A 27,441-nucleotide genomic window follows, 5' to 3' on the forward strand; every position below is an offset into this window, starting at 1 on the left:
TATGCCAAAGCTGGGGGGAATCACACACACCCCAGCTCAATACTTGGCTATTTGTGAGACCTTACTATGCGCAAAATAGCTGCTGGCTGCAAATTAACTGCTGGGTTTGCCAACAAAATACACATGGTCTCTGTATTTGACAGCAACTATTTGTGACGTGTTTTGAGTTATTTTTTACATAAAAGCACTGGTGCAAGGGCAAGGATTCTTAATATATTCAGTTTGTGATCAAATTTTATAGATCAACTTGGGTTTCAGGAATTTCAGAAGGGAAAAGTAAAGACAAACAGTTATGGCAAACTACTGAATGAGTAATCTCAACATTTTTAAAATTTCTTCTTTCTTTCCCTCTAGTAATATTTGTTTATCTTTGGTTAAATCACTCATGTGATTAATGACTGTTCAATGTACAATTCCAGCCATCAGCAAACAGAGATCAGAAAATGTGAGCACTTTTTTCTGCACCATGTGCTGAATTATTGAATAAACCTCATCTATTTGTAGCAGTGAGAAGCAGGAAAAAAGGAGAAAATGGTAATGGTAATTTAAGATAATATTTTTTTCTTAAAATGCCTGTGGGATTGAAAATTCACAATAGTGAAAATGAACAATAAATGTGAATTATCTGTCGTTATTCTCGCTCCTAGGAAAAACAGACTAGCACCATAATTCCCCTCTAATGGTTTTATGTAGTCTTGGTTGGAAACTGAGTACTAACGAAGCGATGATGGGCAAGGATTGGCACAAACTCTGTTCTAAGGAGCATGATCTGAATTAACAATAGCGGTGTTAAAAGGCGTCCTTGAACTATGTGGGCTTGATATGAAAGGAAGCCAATTCGATAACAACTTTTAAGAGAGAAGTAGACAAATATTTGGGGAGGACAAGTTTGCAAGGCTATGGGAATAGAGAGGGGGAGTGGGATTGATTTGGATAGCTCTTTTCAAAGAGACAGCACAGACACAATGGGCCAAATGGCCTCCTTCTGTGCTGTATAATTCATAGATTCTATGATATCAGCTTTAGTATAATGACAGCCGTGAGAAGTATATGTGGTTAACGTTTACATTGTAAAGAGGTGGCAGCATTAGTGAAGAATAGCTGTCCATAGGTGCTCTTCGACAGCTTTTTTTAAAAATAATGTTCAGAAAACAAAAAAATGTGAATATAATTGCTGGATTTTTTTTATAAATGAATAATATACAAAACAAGGCGATGTTTAATAGAATCCCTCAGTACAGACTTTATCCCCAAGCCTTTAAATCTCTTATAACTCAGTCTCGAACAATGTTAAAGACAATGTAATCTTTCTCAATTGTGGTTTCGTGATCAGACCCTCCACTTCAACAACAACAACTTGCACTTATATAGCGCCCTCCACGCCGGGCGGGGTCACAGAGCACTCCTCGCACAGACACACACACCCTTAATTCTGGTATAAAACTCAATTAGTTCTGTATTTCTTTGTATTTAACATATGGCAAAATAAAACTTAACTGTTTCTGTATAGTAAAACTCAAGTAAGTCTTATCTTTCTAAACCATATAATCAGCTAAGTCATACATTCACCTGAGTCCCATTCAGTTTCCTATCAAAACCAAATAGATTTCTTTGCACTACTCATATTAATCATCTCCTAACTCGTAACATAGTTCTCCTACCCTCCATTATGGAGTTTTGGCTTTTTGGTACTGAGAGCAACTATTCCATGTGTGTTCTTTGCATATTTTAGAATATACCATTTGCAATTTTAATAATAATAATTTGTTGTTCAATCCATGACTGTTTGTGGGACACTGCTGTGTGCAATTGCCTGCCTCGTTTCGCCCACAAAATAGAATTGTTGCCTCCTGTCAGGAATTCCAGGTCAGGTCACCTCTCAACTTTCTTTGTTCCAATGGAAATAGTCCCAGTTCTTCCTGTCACTGCTCATTGGTTAAACCACTGATCCTTGGTATCATTCTAGTAAATCTCCTCTGCGCCCCCTCTATGGCATTGTCTTCCTTTCTAAAGTGGGTGACCAAAACTAAACACAATATTCTAACTGCGGTCTAGCTGAGGACCCCTCATAAAATGCATAACCTCACAATTGTTTGCATTAAATTTAATTTACCATTTCTCTGTTAATGTTAATCTAACTACATTCCCAAGAAGGTGCTTACAATCGTCTCCCGTTAGCTACACTCCCTATTTTTGTGTCATCTGCAAACTTAGAAATTGTGTCCCTTACACTGGAATCCAGATCTCATATATATATATGTATACATACACATAAATATATATATATGTATAAACGGAGAAAAGCAGTGGTCTTAACTCAACTTTCTGGGAGACACCACTATTTACATCTCCCTGTTCCAATTAACAACTCTTTAATTGTTGTCCAGGTCTGGCCTCCTCCTCGTCCCCCAAGTCCTCCACTCCACCCTCGGCGGCCATGCCCCAAGGCTCTGGAATTCCCATCCTCACTCCCTTTGCCTCGCTCCCTCCCTTCCTACTTTCAGGTCCCTACTGAAGACCTTTTTTTCGACCGCTCCTTTGGTCATCTCCCCCTCCCCTAGGCTCGGCCCCGGGATTCGTTACTGTGAAGCGCTCTGAGATGCCGTCTGGCGTGGAGGGCGCTGTATAAATCCAAGTTGTTGTTGTTGTTTAATTCTGCCTTTGGTTTCCTATCCTTCGACCAACTCTATATCCATGCTTTGAATCCATCTCCGTTCTGTGTGCAAGTGCAAGCTTGAGCTTCCGATCGTTTGCCATTTTAATTCTCCTGCCCACTTCCACTATGACCTCTGTCCATGGCCTCCTATGCTGTTCCAATGAAGCACAACGCAAGTTCAAGGAACAGCACCTCATCTACCTACTAGGCACTTTACAGACCACTGGCCTCAACATTAATTTTAATCACTTCAGACCTTGAGCACATGTCTATTTCTTTTCAATGTCATGCTGTGCCACTGTCAAATGCTCTGGGATACTACGCTGTCTGAGGGGCGCTATGTATAAATGCAAGTCGTTATTGTTAAAAAGCTTTTTGTGCAACACTTTATCTAAAGCCTTCTGCAAATCTGTATACTGTATACCACCTCCACAACATTATCTTTATCTAGTCTCTTTGTTATTTCATCAAAGGACTCCATTAGATTTGTTAAGCAAGATTTGCTTTTAACAAATCCACGTTAACTGTCTTTAATCAAACCATGTCTTTTCAAGTGGTTATTAATATTACCCCACATTACTGCCTCTAAATGTTTCTCCACTGCTGATGTTAGACTGACTGATTTATAATCATTTGTCTGATCGCATTCTCCCCTTTTAAACAAAAACATAAAGAAATTCTAATAATATGCAAAGATTGATGTGAAACTTCAACAATTCTACTCTACTTGGTTTATTGATTTGACAACTGGAGGAAATAATATTGAAAGGTTGATTTCTGTTCACTTACCATGTCAAACATTCTCTTGCATTGACTTTTTCTATCAAATGTGAGAAAAACTTCTTGATTTTGCATCCTCTCTGTGCATTGTCTTCACTGCCTTCCATTACTCAAGGGCCAGCACGCAGAGTCACTCACAGGAGGCTTATAGGCAAAAGGTAAAACATAAGCAGCCAAGCTGTTCATTCCTTGACACACAGCAACTCTGAAGGGACTGACTGAATGGTGAACGCCTTTATCACACAGTGAAATAAAAGATAATGGGAGGCTTTATCAATTTGCCAAAGCTTTTGTCACAAGTGAAGCGAGAAATTATTCAACCTGATCGTCAGTGGAGCGAAAGATTAGTCTGCATTCCACTGCAAGCTTCAATAATCACTTGCTAAACATTTAGATAATATATACATGCAGTTCCCTGTTTTTTTAAAAAAAGCAAGACAGGAAAGATCACACTAGTAGGAAATTATTAACTAAATTAATTGAAGAATAACGTGTCTCGTATCTTATGGGCAGATTTAAGGTAAACATATCAGGAGGACATCTCAAAGCACTTTAGAGAAATTACTGTAAAGTGTAATGACTGTATACTATGTAGGGGATGGTTGGCAAACAAGTCACAAAAGTTCTTCAACAACAACATGCATTTATATAGTGTCTTTCACACGGGGTACCAACCCAGCGCACTTACTACTATGCATTTAAAGTTAATTTCACAATGTTAGGCACTGGTATTTGGATTGCCTAGGTTTAATGTTTGCTGAATACTGAGATTTGCTGAAGTCTGAGATGTGTAAACATGTCATGAAATATACCATTCTCTCCCCATTCCAAAGCCAAAGGTGTACTTTACTGTTACTAATAAAATTCAAGATTCATGTGCCTTGAGGTGGATTAGAGATTAGAAGCAATTTTCTCCCAGTGTACTAAATATGTGGAATGGAGTCTGGGGTAGTATTGAATTCTGAGTCAACCTTCAAACAGAGTTGAATCAATATCTGTTGAGAAAGGAGTTGTGAGTTATAGGGATTATAGAAGCTGTGCTTGATTACAGTGCTGTCAGTTTGGCTCAGTTGGTAGCATTCTTGCCTGAGTCAGAACAACAACTTGCATTTATATAGGTTCCTTCATGTCAACTCAATGTGAACTGATTGGGTTGAATGGCCTCTCTCCATGCCATATCACGCTACAATATTAATAATAATAATCGTTGCATTTGATGTAGCCTTTTTAAATTTCTTCAAGACATCTCAAAGTGCTTCACAGAATATACTGTTAAGTGAATTGACTGAATATTTGTGGGCGAAATGCGGCAGCCAATTGCACACAGCAGTGTTCCACAAACAGTCGTGGATTGAATGACCACATTTTTTTAGGGATTATTATCCCCGGAAAAGTGATCTGCCATCTCTCAACTAACAAATGAGTTCCTACTTATTGCTAGGTAAACAGAGGCGTGTGGAGTAAGGAAACTTGCCCAACATTTCACCCTGACCTGGAAATAGAACCCAGGTCTCTCGCATGCGAGGCGAGTGCTCTAACCACTGAGTTATAGGATTCCACAATATTGATATGGAGATATGGAGAGGTTGAGGAAAATAATTTCAAAGATGGGAGTAGTTGTTGGAAGTCTTGGCTACCAATGGTGGTGCAGGAGACATGCTGAACATTGGAGATGAGCTGAAGAGTAGGGTAGAAGATCACAAAGATAGGGAGACACTAGGGCATGAAGGGATTTATAGGTGAGGGTGAGGATCTTGAAATTGATCTGTTGTAGAACTCACAGGGTGTCTAATCACAGTATCTCATACTGTGGTGAAGTCCTGAGAATGAAGATGCTGCTTCACGGAGGTAGCGCTGTTGGAAGAAGAGTAATCTGTAGGCCATTCTCATGCACTGGTTTCAGAATAACATTGGTTAAGGCTTCAGATGTTAACCACCCAGAAATAGTAAATGGCACAAAGAGACAAGGGAATAAGGCAATCTTACAGAAACAAGTTCACCACAAAACCACTCACACCATTGAGAAATCCAAATCTAATCTCACATTCGGAGATCCCAAGTGCTTGATTTCCATTTCCAAGGTTTGAACCCTTCCAGGCATGAACCTTGAGCTCTCTATCAGTCAAAGTCATTGCTGGTTGGGAGGCAGATAATAATAAACCATCCTTTCATATATCAGTGTGTTTTGAGGGCAGAAGTTTTCACTCAAGGCAACATTCTCGTTATTCATTGCAGTCACTGGCAATGATTCTTTCAGCGGTGTTCTGATCTGAAAGCTAAACGCTAAGGCTAGGGCAATAAAATTTAGAATATCGCATCCCAAGGCACTGGACAGTGTACAGCATTTCAGACCCGAGCTGGGGTCAGGGGGGGAGAAGGGAGGGGAGGGGATGGGGGGTGGCCAATGGCATGGTCGAAGAGGAGGGTTTTGAGGCGGGACTTGAAGGAGGCTAAGGAGGGGGTAAGGGGGAGTGATTGGGGGATGGAATTCCAGAGGTTGGGGGCAGAGTGGCTGAAGGTTCTCCCGCCAATGGTGAGGCGAGTGGGTCAGGGGATGTGGAGCAGGCCAGAGCCGGCTGAGCGGAGGGAGCGGGCGGGTTGGTAGGGGGTTAGGAGGTCACAGAGATAGGGTGGGGCGAGGCCAATGAGGGCTTTGTATGTGAGGACCAGGATTTTGAACTGGATCCTCTGAAGGATAGGGAGCCAATGGAGTCGGGCGAGAGTGGGGGAGATGGGGTCACGGAGTTTGGTACGGGAGAGGACACGGCTGCAGAGTTCTGGATTATCTGCAGCCTGTGGAGGGAGGAGTTGGGAAGGCCGACAAGCAGGGCGTTTGCATAGTCGAGCCTGGAGATGATGAAGGCATGAACAAGAGTTTCAGCGGCCTGAGGGGTGAGGTAGTGGCGGAGTCGGGCAATGTTACGGAGGTGAGGGAAGGCAGAGCGGGTCATGGCTTGGATGTGGGGAAGAAAAGACAGTTGAGGGTCGAACAAGACACCTGGGTTCCTGACTGGCTTGGTGAGTTGTAGTGTGCAACAAAAATCCTAAGTTTAAATATCACTGCTTTCAACTTGAGCATCCGACCATAGTAAAGTAATATAGAAGTAGAATGAGACATTACTGAGCTCTTAGAAAGAAATTAAACATTTAGGCATCAATTGGTATATGCACATCTAATGAGTCAATAAGAGATGGTGAAATGTTGTAAAGGATAATACAAAAAAAAATCATTATCGTAAGCAAAGCCATAAAATAATGTAAAATCCAACACATTTCTCAAACAAACTCACTGTATTTTGTTTAAAATGTTTAAAAAAACTATCATGACGATTGCATATGTGGTGGTTGAATCAGCAAATTAGAATTAGCATCACATAATTAGCTGCATTTATAATTGTTCAAAATTATTTCTCAAATGTGTTTTTCTACCTCCTGCTGATTCCTGTAGCTATTTGGCCTAATAAACCTTTGGTAGTTAGGGACAATCTCAAAGTTGCTCTTTTTTAAAAATTGGGTAGTTAAGAGTGTGTATGTGAAAATAGGACATTTAAGAATAACGACAACTTGCACTTATATAGCGCCCTCCACGCAGCGCTTATAATGATCACCATTGAGATGATCAGCATTGATAATAATAAATAACAGACAGGCTGTCAAAAGTATTTTTATTGAAATAAAGTAAAACAATGTTTCGCACTGAAGTAGTTAACTGTTGGAAACAAATTAACCAAAAAGATCTGGTACTTTTTCTTAAAGATCTAGTAGCTTTTTCTTAAAGGTCTCTTCTGAGGACCAAGCATTCTGCTCAAAAACAATAAGATGGATTGTACCTATCAGCCTCTGTACAATATAGGCGGTATTTTATTGTAAAATTAACTCTCATTTTGTGCATATTGTAGCCGCAAGTCTGTTTTATTTGCTCGTCACCAATCGGACTTGACATTATCCAAAAACATCAATTTAAATAAAATGACACCACGTGACCCAGTTGGTTGGTGCACAAAGTCAGAGGGGAAATACTTTTCAATAGTGTGAGAGGTAACCATGTGAGCCGTGCTTACGTCTTACAGATAGTTACAGAAGAAGTGGTTACAGAGCAGCTCTGGCAGAATTCTGGGGAAAAGTTTCTGCAGTGTGGAGGGGAGGGGGAGAAGCAATGTCATATATGTAAGATAATGAATATTATCGCTTAGTACAGGCAGAGGAAGATAGGCAGAGGAAGAAATAGGAGAATCACATGCAGTAGGTACTGGGTTGAAATGACACACCACAAAACAATCTATACAATCATTTACAGAAAGACTTAGCATACAAGTAACCCACTTCTCCTCCCAAACCTACATGAATCAAGGATGAACACAATTCTCTCCTACTTCCATCTGCTCCTTTCCTTTCTCTTTTTCGTTTGTTTTAGTTGACTTAAATTGTAAAGTAAGATTTTTAATCAACTCAATTATAAAATAAAACAAGAATCCTACCCAAGAATCACTACGTATGGAACCACAAATGAAATTTTTAACACGTGAAAGTATTCCATGCGGGGCTGGCTGAGAGTTCACAGGCTTAAAATGATATGTGTTTTTTTGTAAAACAAAAAAGTTTTGTTTGGGAAGAGCACATCTAAGAAGACAGCCATTTAAGTTTTCAGCCTATCACTGTGGTTAATATTTGCATATTACTTAAGGTGGTTGATCCCCCTAAACAAATACTTTCAAACCAAAGTTGTATGTTCATATCATTGTAAATACTTAGAGGAACGTTTTAAAATTTTAATAATGAGACAGATATTAGACTTGATATTTTTAACTCACAAACCGCAACACCAAAGTGAATCAGCAATATAGTACTGATGTTACTTAGATTTCAAAAGGAATTACTTAACATTAATAATAATTCTTGCATTTGATATAGCACTTTTCACGTCTTCTCGACATCTCAAAGTGCTTCACAGAATAGACCGTAAAGTGAATTGACTGTATATTTGTGGGCGAAGCGCACAGCAGTGTCCCACAAACAGTCGTGGATTGAAAATGACCAATTTATTATTGTTTTGTTTTGGAGGGATTATTATAAGAAAATAAGAACATAAGAATTAGGAGGAGGAGTAGGCCATTCGCCCCTCTAGCCTGCCCTGCCATTCAATAAGATCATGGCTGATCTATTCTAACTTCACCTACCTGCCTTATCCCCATATCCCTTATTCCCTTTATCCACAAGAAATCTATCCATCTCAGTCTTGAATATGTTCAAGGACTGAGCATCTACAGCCCTTTGGGGTAGAAAACTCCATAAATTCATTACCCACTGAGTGAAGAAGTTTTTCCTCAACTCAGTGCGAAAGGGCTTACCCCTAATTTTAAGACTGTGACCCCTGGTTATAGTTTCTCCAACCAGGGGAAAAAGTATCCCACTATCTATTCTGTCGTGCCCCTTAATAATAATAATATTAGGCGTGTGGAGTAAGGAAATTTGCCCAAGGTTTCACCCTGCCTGGAATTAAACCCAGGTGTCTCGCTTGCAAGGCGAGTGCACTAACCACTGAGCTACAGAATTCCATTAAATCTAGAAATCAAGGCTTTAAATTTTAAAAAAAAGTTACTATGGCTCATTTTGGCTTCCTTCTTCAACCCCCACACCAACCACCCCTCCAAAAAAAACTTTCTTCCTCATTCTGTAAATAAAGGAAACCACAAGAAACAAGGTGGAATCACTATTAAACAGTGAGGAAATTAAACCACATAATTCTTGAGTGAATAAGAATTGTAATGGACCTGTGTGGTACTAATAACATTAAACTGTTCCTTTCGCTCGCTCAAACTTCTATTTCCTTTTGTACTTTTCCTCCTGTTTTGCTATTCTATTTGTATTATACTAACTTTAGTTTTACTTTTCTTCCATCTCATCTAAGTTTTCTAATCCTGCTTTCTCTGAAAGAAAATACTTTCCTCACCTTCTTTCTCCTAGCTCTCATTTTGGAGGCGTTCCAAACTTACAAAAGCAATTTTTGTTTTAGTCAGCCTGGTGTTTAACACATACAGAAGCCCATCATTAAACTTAAAAGCATACAAACCAAAGTACTGTGAATGCCACGTATACATTTACATTTGTCTGTAATGGTGTTTGCGCTCTCTGTCTGGGAGACAAACCCTGTTTACCTAATCCCAGAAAATTAGGCAGACTGCCAAGAGTCAACAAGTGTTGTGGGTCCCAGAATGGGCATTGGGTTACTCCTGATATTCAACAAATTATAAACACACAGCTTGCCATTGGTAAGTGTCCTGCTGGTTGTCCAGCCAGGACCACACTACTAATTAGGGCTTTGGCTTACAGTGTTAAACAGAAGACGAGTAGGAAGAATCCCAGTCCCCTGCGATGAATCTGCTTCTCCATGCCTGGTTGATGAGTAAGGCTTACTGATGTGGCATCAATGATTCTTTAGAATGTGATGGCTCCACAACAAAATTACACTTATAGAGCGCCTTTTACGTTAGGAGGACGTCCCAAGGTGCTGGACAGTCAGGGGTCAGGACCCGAGCATGGGGGAGGGGTGGGGTAGGGGTGAGAGAAGGCAGAGAGGTGGGAGGGTGACCGAAGGCACGATCGAAGAGGAGGGTCTTGAGTCAAAGACAATTAACCTTATACACGCTAGAATTTGTCACCAATGGCCATTTTTATCAGCTCTCAGTGTAAAGAGATGTATCAAAATACTGTTATCTCATTCTGGACTCCTGGTAGCCAATCACACCAAAATCCAGTTACATTTGTATAGCGCCTTTCACGTAGAGGACGTCCCAAGGTACTGGACAATCAGTGTTTCGGACCCAAGCCAGGGGTCTGGATCAGGGAGGTTGGAGAACAGGAAGGACAATGACTGAAGGCACGATCGAAGAGGAGGGTCTTGAGGCAAGTGAAAATAGAAATGATCCAAACCACACATTTAATGAGCTCCCAAGTGGCACTTCTTTGAGGCTCGAAACCACTGCAGCCACCGGTTTCCCATGTCTTGCTAAGTCTCACGTCCAGGATTGTCACTCAAGAAGTTCACTATTAATAAATTTGCTTGCCCAACTTTTTTGTATTTTTTTCTGAAATGTACAAACCATTGCAGTCAATGTCAAACAACAAACTTTCAGATTGTAACTGGAGCCTTAATAAAAATGGAAAATTCATAAATCTGTGTTTGTTTGACAGCAGACTACATTTTTATGCAATGGGTACAGTCTAGGAGCAGAATATTTGCTTCTCCATTGGATTACTTTAAATGATCGTTAAGTATACAAGATCTGAGACCATTATCCAAGTCCTAGCGGCAGAGCAACAAGGATTATTCTGGTGTATAGAGGAATAAGCCTTTGGGGGAGGTAAGTGGAGTCTCCTTGGGGCTGAACTATGTGGGGCTGATGATCTACCTAGCAATAGAATATCAGAATTAAGACAACTCTATGTGACAGTCTCATAGTCTACTTCCTGAGCCAAGTCTGCAGTATTTCTCAGGCCTGTTGATGACAGCCCAGTTAGCTTGGTTGATTGGCAGAACTTGGAAGAGTAAATCAGTCACTGTGAGCAGGGATTCTTCTCATTTGGCATCTGTTAAGCTAAAGCTCCAAAGGTTATGGTGATCCAAGCTGGACAAGCAGCAGGAAGCTAGCCAGACAGTGTTCTCAATGGCAAGTATGCAGTTTTAGCTGGTTAGACTCAAAATCACAGTTGTTTTTTCTTAACCTGCACCTAATAATTTCTGGAATTAGGTAAACAGGATGCATCTCTCCAGGGAGAATGCACATTCCATTCCAGACAAAGGCAAATTTCCAAGCACAGGTGGCTTACGTGTAGATGTGGTTTGGGTACTCTTAAAAAGGGTGATGGGACTCTGCTTGTGTCTAACACCTGGCTGTCAAAAAATGGAGCTATCAGGAACAAGTAAATAAGATAAAACTCTTGCTTTTTGACTTCAACCCCACCCCGGTGCTACCAGCCCCCCCACGGTCACCCTCACAGGCCCCACCACCCACTGGGCTCCCACCCCCAGCTTCAGTGCAAACCCTGGAGTGTTCAGGGCCTTAGGACGTCCTCCCAACTTGAATATATAGATATATATATATTTGTAAATTTGTTGTGGATGATGTTCAGCCTTGAAAAGTGATGTCTAGGGATATTAAATAAGGTAATAAATAGGCTTGAGAAACCCAGAACAATTTTCAGATATCCTAAGGCAGGACGAAAACAACTTGCATTTATCTAGCGCCCTTCATGTGGGGTAGCGCCTCGGAGCATTCAAACCGGGGCGGACTGGGTATACGGAAAACCACAGCCTAGCTCAGAATTCAATTTAAGCCCGACAAAGTTTTTAAATCCGCAGATGCTTTATGCTTTATGGCGTCCCCCTTGCCCACCCCATGAATCAGTGCCCTCACAAATTGGAACCCCCCACAACGGTGCCCCTATTTTACGTGACAATAACAAGCCCTTTTGGGGAGCCAGTCCGTCACTGGCTTAGACAAGAGATCACATCTTCAGGGTGACCATTACCTGCGTATGTGCCCTATGTGCAAGAAGCGTTGTTCATGTCACTTCCTTCACTTCCTTCAGGTCCTTGGGACGTCCTCCCAACGTGAAAGGCATTATACATTCCATTTGACATTCCATTGTCAATGTTGTTGTTGTTCATGGAGTCAGCGGCATGTCCTGCACTGTCTCTTGTGCAAAGCCTGCAGGAACTGATGTCAGCAACAACGTGATGACCCAGAAGGTGACAATTCTTTAATACGAAAGTTGGCTTGACAGCACTGGAAACCAACTGTCCATGGCCTCATGACATACCACAGGTCAACAGCATACACGAACAATTAGTGGCCGACGATTAACTGGGATGCCTTATAATTAGGATCACCCTATAGACTGCAAACACTTGATTATCAAACCTCACACATGAAGAATGGCTACTTGGCAAAGCACTAGGAGGGTTTCACTTGGGACGTCCTCCCGAAGTGAAAGGCGCTTTACAAATGTAATTTTTTTGTTGTTGTTGTTGTATCCAACACACCAATGGAACCATACCTCAAAGTCAAAATGGAATGAAATCACTTCTGGAGAAAAGAGAAAACTGTGGGAAAAAATAATAAAATAAAAATGTCAAGCTCGCTAATAAAGAGACACGCAAAAACCTTTTGTTGCGGTGAATTTCTGTGCTCATCACAATGAGGCATATTAACACTTCCCAATGTTAGCATCAAGTACTCCTAGTAAATCTCGCTGCAGAGTGAAAAGGCTGTACCAGAATAAAGTACTTCAGCAGCTACTTTACCAGAACAGTGTGCCTCAAGCTCAGAAGGTCACCCCACCTCCAACAGAGCTGCATTTCAATTTCCCACCTCAATTATCATTGTGGCCTTTCAAAGTGAAATTGCCTATTACGTGCCAATTTTATGCTTGAGTCTCATAACTAGAGAGTCCACACAAGCTAGGCATATTTTGTGTAAAACCCTTGCAGCTAATTAGAAAGAGATAGAAGACTCTCAGTTTGATTTGGACACAACCCCAAGTTGCAGCTGAAAGCACAATGTGCTTCCTCATTGCACCACCCAGTCCCCTGGGAAAACATTTTTATAATTCCTAGCTCCAACATAGCAAAAATAAATCAGAAACAGTCTTTTCAGCAGCTTCTTTCTACCACATTAGGCTATTACCCACTCTACCCATGAGAGCTTTAGATTGCAGGGTTAACAGGAGCTGTGTGGGAAACGTCCCTTCCCCTAGTGACTGGTCTGCCCTTCCAAGACCTGTCAATGAACCTGGGCTGTCATCAACAGTGCCCTGGAATACTGCAGACCTGCCTCGCTCAGGAACTGGATTGCCAATACACCAGCAGGTTGGCTCAATTCTGACATTCCATTGCCAAACTTGTCAACTTACGAGCCAGTTTAGCTCCAAGGAGACCCTGTTTAACTCCCCACCCCCACCACCCAGGAGGATAGCAGGGTGATAAGGCACTGCATCAAATGCAAGGATTATTATTATTTTGTAGGTGATGTATAAGGATTTAGGTTTCATTCCCCGTCCGTTCTGAGTGACACAGTGGGTGGTATAATTGATCTCCATATAGCATGAGGTTTCCATTCTTGCTCGTTTTTCTGCAACTCCTGCTGGATGGTGTGAGTGTGGCCGTGAATCAGGCCCCAGCTCTGATTTCCCTCTCCCTTCTTAGTCAAATGCTCTGCCAACACCCAAGTATGAAAAATATCCACTTGGGCAAATGACCAAAGTGCATGGAACAGTTATGAAACCATACTGGTAGAAGGACAAAGGAGTCAAATGCCTTCCGGAGCGAATGGGAGAGGATAAACGTAGGTGGGGTAGCAAGCAAAAAAATCCTCAGATCCGATCTGCCGCGGCACACCCGGAATTTGCGGTGCTCGCGTGTCATGCGGTGGGTTTACTTGTTCTTTGAACGTAGCAACCCACCTGCGAGAGTGCTGGCACGCTGGCACGCGGTCGCTGCACTCCCGCACACGGCGCGGCTGTAAACCGAACTCAAAAAAAAAAAAATATTCAGGAGAGAACTTGTCCCTGAAGCTGCGTCTCGGCACTTCCCCGTCGCCTCGCGCTCGCGGAGCATCCCTTTCCGCGTCCATTTGCAAATTGGCCGGACGCGTTCCGCCCGCGAGACGCAAGGGTCCGCCCGCCTTACAGCGCATCCCAGGAAGCGTTTGAGACGTCTCGACGGCCCCTGATAAGGCACTACCTCAAATGCAAAGATTATCAGGAGGGTGATGGTGGTGGTGATGATGGTGATGATGATGATGATTATGGTACCACTGCTCTGCCCACTCTCATGAGCAGATTTGCATCTGAGCCTGTGACCAGGGGGTGCGCGTGGGCGTATGGGCGCCTCCGGCCGGCAGGTCCCGCCCCCCGCCGCCGCCTAGTGGTGGAGCCGGGCCGCCGGGTGTCGGCTGACTGCATTGTGATTGGGCCGCGGTGGCTGTCAATCACGTGCGCGGGGCGGGGCGGGGGCGGGGCTGTTCCGGCACGAGCCGCAGAGCTGAGTTTGCAGCAGTGGAGGAGCTCGGGGTTTGGGTACTGAGTCACAGCTCTCAGCAGAGAGACAGACAGGTGTTAGTCACCCCCTCCCCTCCCCCCACCACCACCACCACCCACCAACCGCCATCTCCCCCCCCCCACCCCCCCCCAGGCCCCTCGCTCTCTGTGTGTGTGTGTGTGTGTGTGTGTTGGGGGTGGAGGGGCTTTTTTTTTTCAACGCCTGTGAAAAAAAATCTCCCCCTCAAAGTGAGTCCAGGCTCTGCTGTACCACAAACATCTGCCACACAGAAGAGATATTATTTAAAAAGACTTTCTGGGGTTTATATATATATATTTTTTTTTTGGGCCGGGGGTGGGGTGGGGGGGCGGTGCCACCTGGTCCATCCCTGAGGGGAGAGGGCAGGGGGAGGGGGTGGGGAGGTGTGTGTGTGTGGTGTGTGTGTCTGAGGGCAAAGTTATGTCATGGAAGCTATTTGGATTTATCAGTTCCGTCTGATCGTGATCGGGGACTCGACGGTGGGCAAGTCCTGCCTCCTCCGCAGGTTCACCGACGGCAGGTTCACCGACGTCTCGGACCCCACCGTCGGCGTGGACTTCTTCGCCCGGTTGGTGGAGATCGAGCCGGGGAAAAGGATCAAACTGCAGCTGTGGGACACGGCGGGGCAGGAGAGATTCAGGTGCGCTCCGGGGTCAGGCTCTGCCCGGTCTGCCCGCAGAGGTTAAAGGGTGGTGTGTGCGTGAATATGTTTTCTCTCTCTATATATATGTGTGTATATGATAATAATAATCCTTGCATTTGATATAGCGCCTTAGCAGGTCTTCGAAGCATCTCGAAGTGCTTCACTGTGAAGTGCGAGTATAGTGACTATTTTGTGCTGAAATTATGTATCATGCATGTAGGTTGTGAATGATAATACTGTACTTGCATTTTGTAGAGCGCCTTGGGACATCCTCCCGGCGCGAAAGGCGCTTTAACAAATGTAATTTTGTTGTTCTTATTGTTATCGTGTCTTCGAGACATCTCAAAGCATCTCACAGAATGTACGACGACAACTTGCATTATGCAGCGCCCTTCGCGTGGGGCAGTGTCGTGGAGCGCTCAAATATTTTGTAAAGTGATTTCACTGAGTATTTTGTGGGTAAAATGCAAAGGGTGGAAATTTGAAAAGGGGAGCGTAAACTTCCAAGTGGTGAAACTAATATCAAATGACCAAGAACTTGGATGGAAATAGCTGCCTTGAATGGATTTGGATTAGCTATGATGTGCTGTAAAGAGTAATTCAAATTTGAATGCATTAGCATCCAATATACATTTAGTTTTGTTTGCCGCACCTTTACTGGCCCCTTTTAGGGCTGTTTCATTTAAAGGGAGTAATGTACAGAAGGAATCCTGCGGGAATATTGGTTGAGTAAGCATGGTTATGTGACCTGTTCAAATGAAAACACTATAGATTGTTCGCTGTTTCCTGCTAAAATGTAAAGTACTTTTTATATGCTCATTATTAATAATAAGCCTTGCATTTAATATAGTGAATTTCAAATTGAAACAAACTCTCAAAGGGTTTCACAGGATTTTACTGTACAGTGTAGTGACTGTAGTAAAAACTGATAGTAATTGCACAAATTTGATAAATACAGTAAATTCGCTTTGGGACTGTAGGTGCCCTCCTATGCAACTACTGTACTGGACCATGGTTTTAGGGGAAGAAGGAGGAAAATGTAAAAACAACCTGGTCCCATAGTGTTGACCCAAAGCACTCAGAAATAACTATTAGGCTGAATTATTTCCACTCAGTGATGATGGAGAATCAGTAATCACAATTTGCTGTCCTATGTTTATAACTTGTTAACCGGGTTGTAAATCTGAGAGGTTGATTTTAATTTCATTAAATGATCATTGTTAATAGTGTCAAGCCAGAGTGTTGGAGGCTTTCAGCCAGGGTTTCTGATCTACTTCCAGGTCAGGGCTCAAACTGTTGGCACAGTTTAGTAGCAATGGCTTTCCATTTTGGACCCCAATGCAAATGGAACCTTGAAAGCATCCATGTGTGAAAAGACGTAAAGTGACGGGGAATTTTGAAGGTGATTCAGTTGCTGTTCAAAATCTGCAACATCGCCGAGCAAGTTTGTGCTGCAGTCAGCCAGCCCTGTGCTTTGCTGCAGTGCAAACTTTTCAAAGTATGACGTTTGTGCTTTTGCCCTAGTTTTTATTAATGTACAGACTTGAAGGTAAATTTAGTAACTGCAGATAGGATCAGGGATGCTATGCTGTAAATTTGTGGTACTTTATTAAGGTGATGGCGAATCTGTATAAGTCTTGAAAAATGATAGGTGTGTGGGTGGTGGGGGTGGGGGTGGTTGGCATTTAGGTGTCTTCAAATTGTTATCTTGGTAATGGAATATTTTGGAATTGAATCAACCCTCTGTGGTGGTGTTGGTAGTCTGGTTCCTGGGTCAGCCGAGTCTGCAGTACTCCAGTTGTAGGCAGTTTGAAAGCCAGGAAGGCAAGTATTGCATTACCAGTATTCAAAAAATAGAATAAGATGCCAAGTTTCTCCAGAAACCAAACATTCATTTGCAAGTGAAGCAAAAAAAGAGTGTGTGGGTGCATGTATAAGATAATAAAAATTGTAAGAAAAATCAATGCTCTATAATGAGCTTTCTTATCTCTGGTCAGAAGAATATGTGGCATATAGTATCTTATCTACTGTAGTTCATACCAGAATCCATCTCTGCCTTTTGAGAAGAGATAAGAAAGTCAGTCATTTACCAAGGGCTGTTTTGTACATTAGTTACAGGCTGCTAAGTGTAGGCAGATTGATTTATTGTTGAGGTAGAATAGAGTTAGCTTTTATTTGAAGAAACTGGAGGATTTTCAATTGTGAACAAGTCCAGTTTTAATGTAAATTGCAATTTAGTAAAATATTGGCTTGTCTCCTTTAAGGCATGTTTGATACAGTCTGCTCTTTTCCAAGTTTGAAAGTGGCCATCTAGCAGTGTGAATGCATTTCATGTCCTCCCAACATGCTATATAAATGTAAATTGTATTGTAAATTAACTTCTATTGCACCAAATTTCTACCAAATCTACACTCTTAGAATGCAGAATTTTTCAGCATAGAAGGCCATTTGGCACATTGTTTTTGTGACTTGGCTACTTGTCTTTCGGGATCCAAGCCATTTTATAAGTAGTGTATAATATACAATGCTCAGTGACAATATGACCCACTAGATGCAAATTGCCTAATAAAGATTCATTCGATTTTGTTGAGATGCAGTGACTTGGAGATTGATTCATGGAGAAACGGGATGATATTCTTATGAGGATGATACACACCAGGGACGAGTGGTTTGGCATGTGAGCAGAGGCTGGAGGAATTGGAGCTAATTTCACTGCAACAGGGAGGTTGAGGGGACACCTGATGGAGGTGTTTAACTGGTTTATGAAAAATATTGTAATGTTACATTGAATCAATTGAATCAATTCACCATATTGAGCAAAGACGGAGATTAGGAAGTTTTTTTCAGAGAATTCTTCAGATGAGGAAATGCCTTGCTGGGTGTGGTGGTCAAGGCAGAATCCATACTAGCTTTCAAGTATGTAGTCATCTGAAGAGGAGTAACTTGCAGGGATATGGGGAAAAGATAGGTAAATGAGACTGAATCGATTGCTTTTTCAAAGAGCCACCACAGACATTATAGAGTAACTTTCTATGGTTCTAGGATCGTATGAATAGACAATTCTTGTGTAACTCCTTCCTGTCTAGCCAGCTCCAGTGGCATAGAAAGAGCTATGCAAATTAATCCAATATGGGATTGAACTATTGCTTTTTTTTAAAAAAAAGTTTATTCGGAACATAAAGCCAGAAGTAGGCTGTTCAACCTGTCGTGCTTTACATGTAGTGACTGTTGCAGTTAACGGATAATAGCGGCAATATCTAGAACCTCTAGTGAACAGCAAATCAAGTTTATAATCCTCTTTTCAAGTGAGTATTACGAGGGGTTTTAAGACACTGCTACAATGAACTGCAACTTTCCGGCAACTTTCCTATAATCCAATTTAACAGAAGACCAATTGTGCTGTTTATTATAATTCGATTTGAGTTAGCATTGGAAAAATAACATTGCTGATAGAATAAAACAGCAAATAATCTATAGCGTTTCATTTGAACAGGCTATCCTAAGTGAATAAGCCAATTTTACATTGCATTGTTTTACAAACAGAAGAAGTCTAGTGTTTCAGTTTATGACCAATTGTGCTGGATGTGATGTCAGTCTGTGGGTGGGGGGAGGAGAGACGCTTGGTTTAAATATAGTAACATTTATATTTCCTCGCAGCGTGTTTGCTTTGATGTTCACTTTCAAATTGACTTAAAAGAAATCTGCTTTGATGTTCAGTTTTGTTGAATTTATTACTGAAATATCTTCATTCCCTACGTGTTCCTTTTTGTATCAGCCTGTGACACTAGATAGGCATCACTTAAACCTAGTCTTAATAATTCTCAGAGAGGGCAGAGGTTATAATGAACAATAGTACGCAAGCTAATCGTTGTCCTGTTTCGTATTGAGCCACTGGATGCTGAACTTTCAAGCTACACACTACTAGACTGCTGTCATAGTTTAATGTACAATCAGGGTTGTTTCCCCTGGCATGTTATTGAAGATACTAGTGTCTCAGGAATCAGTTTTTTTAATTGATTGAGGTTACGCCTGCTCATCTCACTTAGTCGAATTAGACCGAATACATTTCACTTAGGGAATGGGGATTCTTCTAGGCCCCAAATTGTCAAAGAACAATGCAGACCTGAACCATGTCTTCATGACCATCTGAGCATATCAAATAGCATAGTAAAGACCATCTCTTTAATATCTACATGCTCCCCCTTGGTGACATCATCCGCAGACATGGGGTCAACTTCCACATGTATGCGGATGACACCCAACTCTATCTTTCTGCCTCCACCCTCAACTCCAGGACCACTGCTGTCCTGACAGACTGCCTGTTGGATCTCAAGTCCTGGATGAGGGCAAATCTCCTACAGTTGAATGTGAACAAGATGGAGGCCCTCCAGATTGGCTCGCGCCAGCGCCTCAGCACCTCAGGCTCTGGCAGCATCAACCTCCATGGTTGCACACTACAACTCACCAAGTCAGGAACCCAGGTGTCTTGTTCAACCCTCAACTGTCTTTTCTCCCCCACATTCAAGCCATGACCCGCTCTGCCTTCCCTCACCTCCGTAACATCACCTGACTCTGCCACTACCTCACCCCTCAGGCCGCTGAAACTCTTGTTCATACCTTCATCACCTCCAGGCTCAACTATGCAAACGCCCTGCTTGTCGGCCTTCCCAACTCCTCCCTCCACAGGCTGCAGATAATCCAGAACTCTGCAGCCCGTGTCCTCTCCCGCACCAAACTCCGTGACCCCATCTCTCCCACTCTCGCCTGACTCCATTGGCTCCCTATCCTTCAGAGGATCCAGTTCAAGATACTGGTCCTTACATACGAAGCCCTCCATGGCCTCGCCACACCCTACTGCTGCAACCTCCTAACCACCTATCAATCCACCCGTTCCCTCCGCTCAGCCGGCTCTGGCCTGCTCCACGTCCCCCGACCCACCAGCCCCACCATTGGCAGGAGAGCCTTCATCCACTCTGCCCCAACCTCTGGAATTCCATCCCCAGTCACTCCGCCTCGCCCCCTCCTTAGCATCCTTCAAGTCCCGCCTCAAGACTCTCCTCTTCGACCATGCCATCGGTCACCCGCCCCATCCCTTCCCCTTCCTCCCCCCCCGACCCCAGCTCAGGTCTGAAATGCTGTACTTTGTCCAACGCCTCAGGACATCCTCCCGACGTGAAAGGCGCGATACAAATGTAATCTTGTTGTTGTTGAGCAAGGCAGGTGACCAGGTCACCTCTCTGCCTGAGACTAGTGACCCAAGGTCTCAAGCTAGCTCTGCAATCTCAGTATCTCTGCTTCCTCTTAATGAGAGCAGATCAAACTCCTCAGATCAGAAGTATTGCAACACCGATCCCAACCAACAGAGGGATGAAAGCATAGCTGTTGCCAGGAGCTCAATCCTTCCCACAATCCTCTCATTTATGGGTGAGATTCGGTCATGGTAATCAACACAAGCAGATCTCAACAGGAGAACGTTTCTGGCAACTGCTAGCTCAAAGAGTAACTGATAAGATTATTACTGTACTTATCTTATATATTTTAGCTAAAACGGCTGAGAAGCGATAGTATCTCAAGTATCAGTATCTTCTTAATGTTGACTCATTTTGACTTGGTCAGGGTACCTTGATCAGGTGAAACTATCTCTAGAATACAATAGTCAGCCTTTCATATTCACTGCATCAAATACAGTGTAATTGCAGACAAAATTTTCTCCTTGTAAGTCAAAGTTGTTTCCCTACACATTCCGTGTTCTACCATTTGCCAAATACTGTGGTTGGATATTAGTTTGTTTGCTGGGTATTACTGTTTGACTGTTACATAGTCTCTGATTCGGGCCTTAAACTGATCTGCAAAGAGATAGACAATAAAATGGGCGATTAATTCATTTCTTCTGCAAAGCTTGAGCAGTACTTTGTGGATTCCATCACCTCGTGTGTCTATAACATGATGCACATTTACAACCCTATCCTTCATTTTGAGATTGGGACAGTCTTCTTATGATATATAAATAGGTGACACTTCCAGAAGAAGAAACAGAGGAAGTCTGCGAATAGATAGTACTGTATATGGCGAGAACCCACGAGGCTTCAAGGATCTCTGGCGCTGGTGAAAAGAGCCTCAGTCTTGGATCAAGTAAAAGCAAATGAGTAAACACATGTTAAGATGTAACCTGCTGTATAGGGTTCAATGGAATTTTGGTGCCTTACTGTCCAACCTTGCATATGACTGGCTGCACAATGCCACTTATGTGGAAAATCACCTTGAATATGGAGACAATCTTTTATCCGAATGGCTCAAATAATAGAGAATGACAAAGTGGGTGAGTGACTTAAGCGCAAACTGCCGGCACCAGTTATGAGTATCTAGATGGCAAATGGAGGAACATAGCATGTACTTTCTGTGAGGTGAAGCAACATTAACCTCCAAGAAGGAAGATACATTTGCAACTATGCAGTAGATCTAAAAGGCCAATGTGGTAGGACTACTTAGAAGTTTAGTATTACTTAAGCTCTTGGCGTGAAAAGCGCTATTCAAATGTAAGTTGTTGTTTTACCAATTCAATAGATTTTTTAAATTTAATATAAGTGAATATTCTGATGTCTTTGTCCAACTTCTCCATTGACTGAAAAGGGAGGTTTTGTATCCATTAATTCATCATTGATCTTGCATTCCTGCCTAATCATATGATCTGGATTGTGTGAACTAAATCTTTAATATGCTGAGGTGGCTCAGTTGGTAGTGCTCTCACCTAAGTCAGAACGTTGTGGATTCAAGTGTCACATCGGGAATTTGAACTCGTATAACTCATCTAAGCTGCCACTCCAATGCAATGCTGGGAGAGAACTGCAGTGTCAGAAGTACCGTCGTTTGGATGAGATGTTAAACTAGGGCCCTATCTGCCTGTTTAGGTTTATGTTAAAGATACCATAAACACTATTCGAAAGAGAATTTCTCGTTGCGTCCCAACTAACAATCCCGAAAATAAAATTAGTCACTCACGTAATGACTGTTTGTGGGACATTGCTCTGCTAAATTGGTTGCCACATTGGCCTACAAACATAGTCACACTACATTACAGTATATTGTATGATGTGTTTTGGGACGTCCGCCTGACATTAAAGGTGCTATATCAAATGTAAGGATGATTAGTATTGGATGCATGGGAGTCAATGTTGTTTTGATGTAATTTTTTTTAAAAAAAGGGCAAATATTTGGATAGAGAGTTTTATTGTAGAAGTATCAATATAGACTGGAATTAACATGATGGCTTCTGTGAAAATATTATGGATGATGGAAAGCGTAAATGTCTTTGAATGGGTAGAAAACAGTCAGGTTTGAATAGATAAATATTCATGTTTGCCTACAAAATACATAATCACTACAGTTTACAGTATATAATGAGATATTCTCCCAGTGTTAAATGTAAGGATTATTTAATTAAGAGTTTTTATTGGTATCTATACAGAATTTAACTGTTAGATGTAGTGGGTAGAGTGGATTCTGTGAATAGTAATAGACCATTAATTCTAGGTGCATGGAGAAACCATTAAAACGTAAAAGTACTGTGCCTGTTGGTGTGTAACGTCACTGAAAGCACTTACGGTGGGTGGAGAAATTCTACTTTATTGTGTTGATTCAGTTCATAGCAACCATTCTACACATTTGCTTCACTGGGCCAAACTTTGTGAAGTATGTAAACAACAACAACAAGATTACATTTGTACAGCGCCTTTCACGTCGGGAGGATGTCCCAAAGTGCTGGACAGAATACAGCATTTCAGACCTAAGCTGGGTTTGGGGGGGTAAAGGAGGAGAGGGGGTGGCCGATGGCATGGTCGAAGAGGAGGGTCTTGAGGCAGGACCTGAAGGAGGGGATGAGGCGGAGTGACTGGGGATGGAATTCCAGAGGTTGGGGCAAAGTGGCTGAAGGCTCTCGTGCCGATGGTGGGGTGGGTGAGTCGGGGGACGTGGAGTAGGCCAGAGCCGGCTGAGCGGAGGGAACGGGCGGATTGGTAGGGGGTTAGGAGGTCGCAGAGGTAGGGTGTTTGCATAGTCGAGCCTGGAGGTGATGAAGGCATGAACAAGAGTTTCAGTAGCCTGAGGGGTGAGGTAGTGGCGGAGTCGGGCGATGCTATGGAAGTGAGGGAAGACAGAGCGGGTCATGGCTTGAATGTGGGGGAGAAAAGACAGTTGAGGGTCCTTTACCCCCCCAAACCCTTCCCACCCCCAATCTTTTTTATTTCAAAAGGACAGGTTCGACTCTGAGCCATCCGTTGTAACTAGTTTTCAGTCCAATTATTACCCTTCTTGAAAGTCGTTCGAATTCTCCAAGCTCCCCAAACCAAATCGGAATATGAACAAGGTTAGGAAACCCTCTGTAGACCAATGCCCTTGAGCTGTAACCTCACATTTAATTAGCTTTGTTGATTGCTGCTTTGCTAAATTGACGAGAAATCCTGAATGAATTATCAATAATCCCACCCAATTTAATTTCCTTCACTAAATCTGCTTTGTTGTTTGTACATGTTTCCTACTTCTTGCTCCGATATACATGATCTTACATTCAGTCACTTGGCATATCTGACGAATGATCAATCACTGCCATTAGAGCATAGAATTACATAGAAGTTGAATACCTGCTGACTACATTTTTCTTTGTTTTCTAATCTTCTCACACCACCTCAACAGAATCCTCTACATACATTGCAGTTGAAGTGTTGACGAGATAGAAGCCACTCAACGAGTTGTTAGAATTTGGAATGATCTGCCTGAAAGGGTAGTGAAGATAACAGCTTTTAAGAGAGAACTGGATAAGTATCTGGGGAAGACGGGTTTGCAGGGTTATGGGGAGAAAGCTGGTGAGTGGGGTTAATAAAAGTCAGTTGCTTTGTCAAAGAGCCGGCACAGACTCGATGGGCCGAATGGCCTCCTTCTGTGCCGTAACTTTCTATGATTCTATGATATATAGAGGGAATTACAAATCTCTTTGGTTATATATTTTAACATCCGATCCTCTTCATTGTTCAACTGCATAACTGAGGATGCTTGTAATTCCCGCAGTACATATTGCAATTACAGATCGTTAGCACATGATGGTCAATATAAATTTCGATATGGTTTGCACGTGGTGCACATTAGATCCCAATGTGCAACTTAGAAATTGTATCTTTAATCAGGGGGCTGTACGTTCCAAACTTTATATCAACAACTTCCATTTATAAAATATCATTCACGAAGGGTAGCGTCTCGGAATGAGTGCTGAACAGTTTGATGCTGAGTCAGGCAGAAAGGATAGGTGACCGTAGGCACAGTTGAAGAGGAAAGTCTTCAGTTCAGATTGGGTAAATAGAGAGTGAGGCAGGGATTTCCAGAGGTTTGGCGTGTACCTCACATTGTTTAGAAGTACTAACTAAAATGTTTTGATTTCTGATCATGGTATGGATGCCAAAAGGAAAATTATATATTCTAATATGATTTTTTGTTTTGCATTTTAGGTCCATAACCCGTTCCTACTACCGCAATTCTGTTGGTGGGCTTCTTGTGTTCGATATCACAAATCGCAGGTCGTTTGAACACGTGCGCCACTGGTTGGAAGAAGCAAAAATGCATGTCCAGCCATTCCAGATCATTTTTTTGCTTGTTGGACACAAATCTGACCTGGCATCCCAGCGAAAAGTCTCCAGGGAGGAAGCGGAGAAACTTGCAGCAGTGTCTGGAATGAAATACATAGAGACGTCGGCGAAGGATGCTACCAATGTGGAGGAGTCCTTCACCATTCTTACCCGAGAGATATACGGGCTGCTGAAAAAGGGCGACATAGGGATCCAGGAAGGATGGGAGGGGGTGAAGAGTGGTTTTGTTCCAAACGTCGTTCATTCTTCTGAAGAAGCGGTGAAACCTGGACGAAAGTGCCTTTGCTAATCACTAGGGCGGTGAACCCGGTGCTCCAAAGAATTGCTTCATGTACTTTTTTCTGCAAGCTTACCTGAAATCAGCCAACAAATCTACTCTCATTTATTGTAGATTTAGCATAGATTTGGTTAGAATGCATTTCATGGAAACTTAAGTAAGTGCCACTATATAGCTACAGTGCTTCTTGAACATCAAGTGTATACATTTATTTATCAGTAGCTGCAGACTCTTAAGAGTGCGTTTTTTGCACAGTACAATCAAGTTTTATTTTTGGAAATTGTTGCCTTACTGTAAGACTAGACTGTATATTGGCAAAAGGAGATAGAAGTGAAAGTAAACAGTTAACAGATATATTTGATATGAGACCATTTACCCAAAGCAATGTTTTAAATATTTAGTGAAGGTGGGGGGGGTTTCTACATATTTAAAAAAAAAGTACAAGAAAATATTTTGGGGATCTTAGAAGTAGGAATTCATGACTGAATTTTCTTTTAGAGAGAGTTTCCCCCCCCCCCCCCCCATTTTTAGCTATAAAATTCCTTGGTTTCTTGCCTTTGATTAAACTATGAATTGTGAATGTATTTCAAGGTTCAAATTTTAACCCTGTTGCTATTTTATTCTTTTCAAGTGGTGACAGCTACTAAATGCTGCACTTGAAATTATTGAAGGAGAAAGATTTAAAAAATTCAAAGCCCTGCAAAGACTGAGAAGGTTGTTTGAGCTAAGAGAAAATAACAAAGTTTTAAGAAGTTGCACTGCCACAAAGTGCCGGTTCTGCCAGTGTCTGTGCTCCTGAAATAATAAACTGAACTAACTCCCTGAGCCTTTGTGGTCTAAGCAAGGTAGTAAGAACCAGACGTTTGGCTAATATTGCACAGAGAATATTTCCTGAAGCATCTCACTTTAGCTTGTGCAACACCAACAGTGACATCAGCATTTCTTTTCTGAGCCAATATTTTTGCAGTTTGGCTGGTGGAAGAATAACGAATAGCAAAGGTGAGGCTGTGGCATTTTAATGTTTGACTTGTGGCTTTAAATGCTACAGGTTATTCAAGCTGCTTTTTTTCACAAGAGGGGAGAGTTGTGGCTATTGAATTTGAGCCTTCCTATATTTGCACTTGTGGGGGGGAAGGGGGCTGGGAGGGGAGATCAGAACAGAGGAGAACAGAGAAAAGACCATGAGTAATCTGTGATGAAAAGGGCAAATGAGGCATTGCCATGACTGACCAGAAAGATCTTGAGGGCCCAGGTGGCTTTCAGATCCATTTGCTCATGTAAATGCACTTTCTGTTGCTGGTTACTGTGCAACATAAATTATAGCCGCCATTTAATATAGCCCTGCGTTATTCAACTTGCATGCAATATGCTGAACTGGTTGTAAATCTTAAGCACACCAGTCTGCTCTTCAATTCTGATGTGAAATGTTAACCTGCAAATAAGTAGCAGATTGTCTTTTTTTAATCCAATTGCTAGCTTGATCAATTCTCGTTTGATTCTGAAACCAACTGGAAGGATTGTGTGGTATACACAATAACATATTGTTTAGGTTGCCTGTATTTAAAGGGTCAGGAGGAGAATATTTAAGATGCAGATTGAAAGGTGAAGGTTACTTATGTGGGTAATCATCTCATAACTTCTATCTGTTCCAATGCACGTAATCCTTGTACTTCTTGGGCAGGTTAAAGTGTAAATCACCAATCTTATTTTGTACATTGCTGGTATTAAAATCTAAAATCTTTTAAAGTTGTCTCTCCAGTACAGTGAACTTTTTTTAAAAAAAAACTCCATTCATCTCTACACCTCATCCAAGCAGAAGAAGCACCTCAGTGACTACCATCTCTGCCATTTTGAATGCATTGGACAGAATTGGATTCTAAATTGAGACTCTTTGCTTTGGTATCAAACAAGTTGCATTGAATACAGATATCTCAATCCTCGGGGAAGAGAGATGTACAGGGGGACACCATTATTGCATACTTCGATAGAGTGCTACATCACTACACCCAGCCTCTGGCACTCAAAAATTACCAACTTCTGGACCATCCAGTCGCTACTGATGATGATGAGAATAATTACCTCATATTTGGTACAGTGCCTTTCATGTCAGGATAGCCTGTAAAGTGTAGATACGTTTTTGGGGGGTGCCAATGCAACTGCTAATTTGCACACTGGAACATCCCACAAAATTGCCATGAAGTGAATGGCCAATTTTATTTGGATGATTGGTGTGGCTGCCTGTGTGTTGTGCAAGGACACACAGGCAGTGACACAAATCCTATATGCAGGAAACACTGCTGACATCACTTTACACAGGAAGTAACCGCAGTGCCTCATTCACCAATGAGGTAAATTACTAATTTATCTGGAGGATTG

At 42.2% G+C, this 27,441-nt stretch overlaps 1 protein-coding gene across 1 annotated transcript; it reads left to right on the forward strand.

Moving 5' to 3' along the window:
• Positions 1 to 14,875: 14,875 nt before the first annotated feature.
• On the forward strand, positions 14,876 to 26,815 carry LOC103186522 (ras-related protein Rab-39A). The gene is made up of 2 exons (XM_007905625.2): positions 14,876 to 15,153; positions 24,651 to 26,815. The coding sequence occupies exons 1-2, from the start codon at positions 14,939 to 14,941 to the stop codon at positions 25,075 to 25,077; spliced, it is 642 nt and encodes a 213-aa protein (XP_007903816.1). The 5' UTR covers positions 14,876 to 14,938; the 3' UTR covers positions 25,078 to 26,815.
• The last annotated feature ends 626 nt before the right edge of the window (positions 26,816 to 27,441 follow it).

Source organism: Callorhinchus milii, unplaced genomic scaffold, assembly GCF_018977255.1.
Source record: "Callorhinchus milii isolate IMCB2004 unplaced genomic scaffold, IMCB_Cmil_1.0 Scaffold4, whole genome shotgun sequence".
NCBI classification, from domain to species: domain Eukaryota; kingdom Metazoa; phylum Chordata; class Chondrichthyes; order Chimaeriformes; family Callorhinchidae; genus Callorhinchus; species Callorhinchus milii.

Coding starts and splice junctions, on each gene's coding strand:
- LOC103186522 (XM_007905625.2), top strand. CDS start 14,939: ATGGAAGCTATTTGGATTTATCAGTTCCGTCTGATCGTGATCGGGGAC. Junction 15,154..24,650: donor GCGGGGCAGGAGAGATTCAG/GTGCGCTCCGGG, acceptor TTTGCATTTTAG/GTCCATAACCCGTTCCTACT.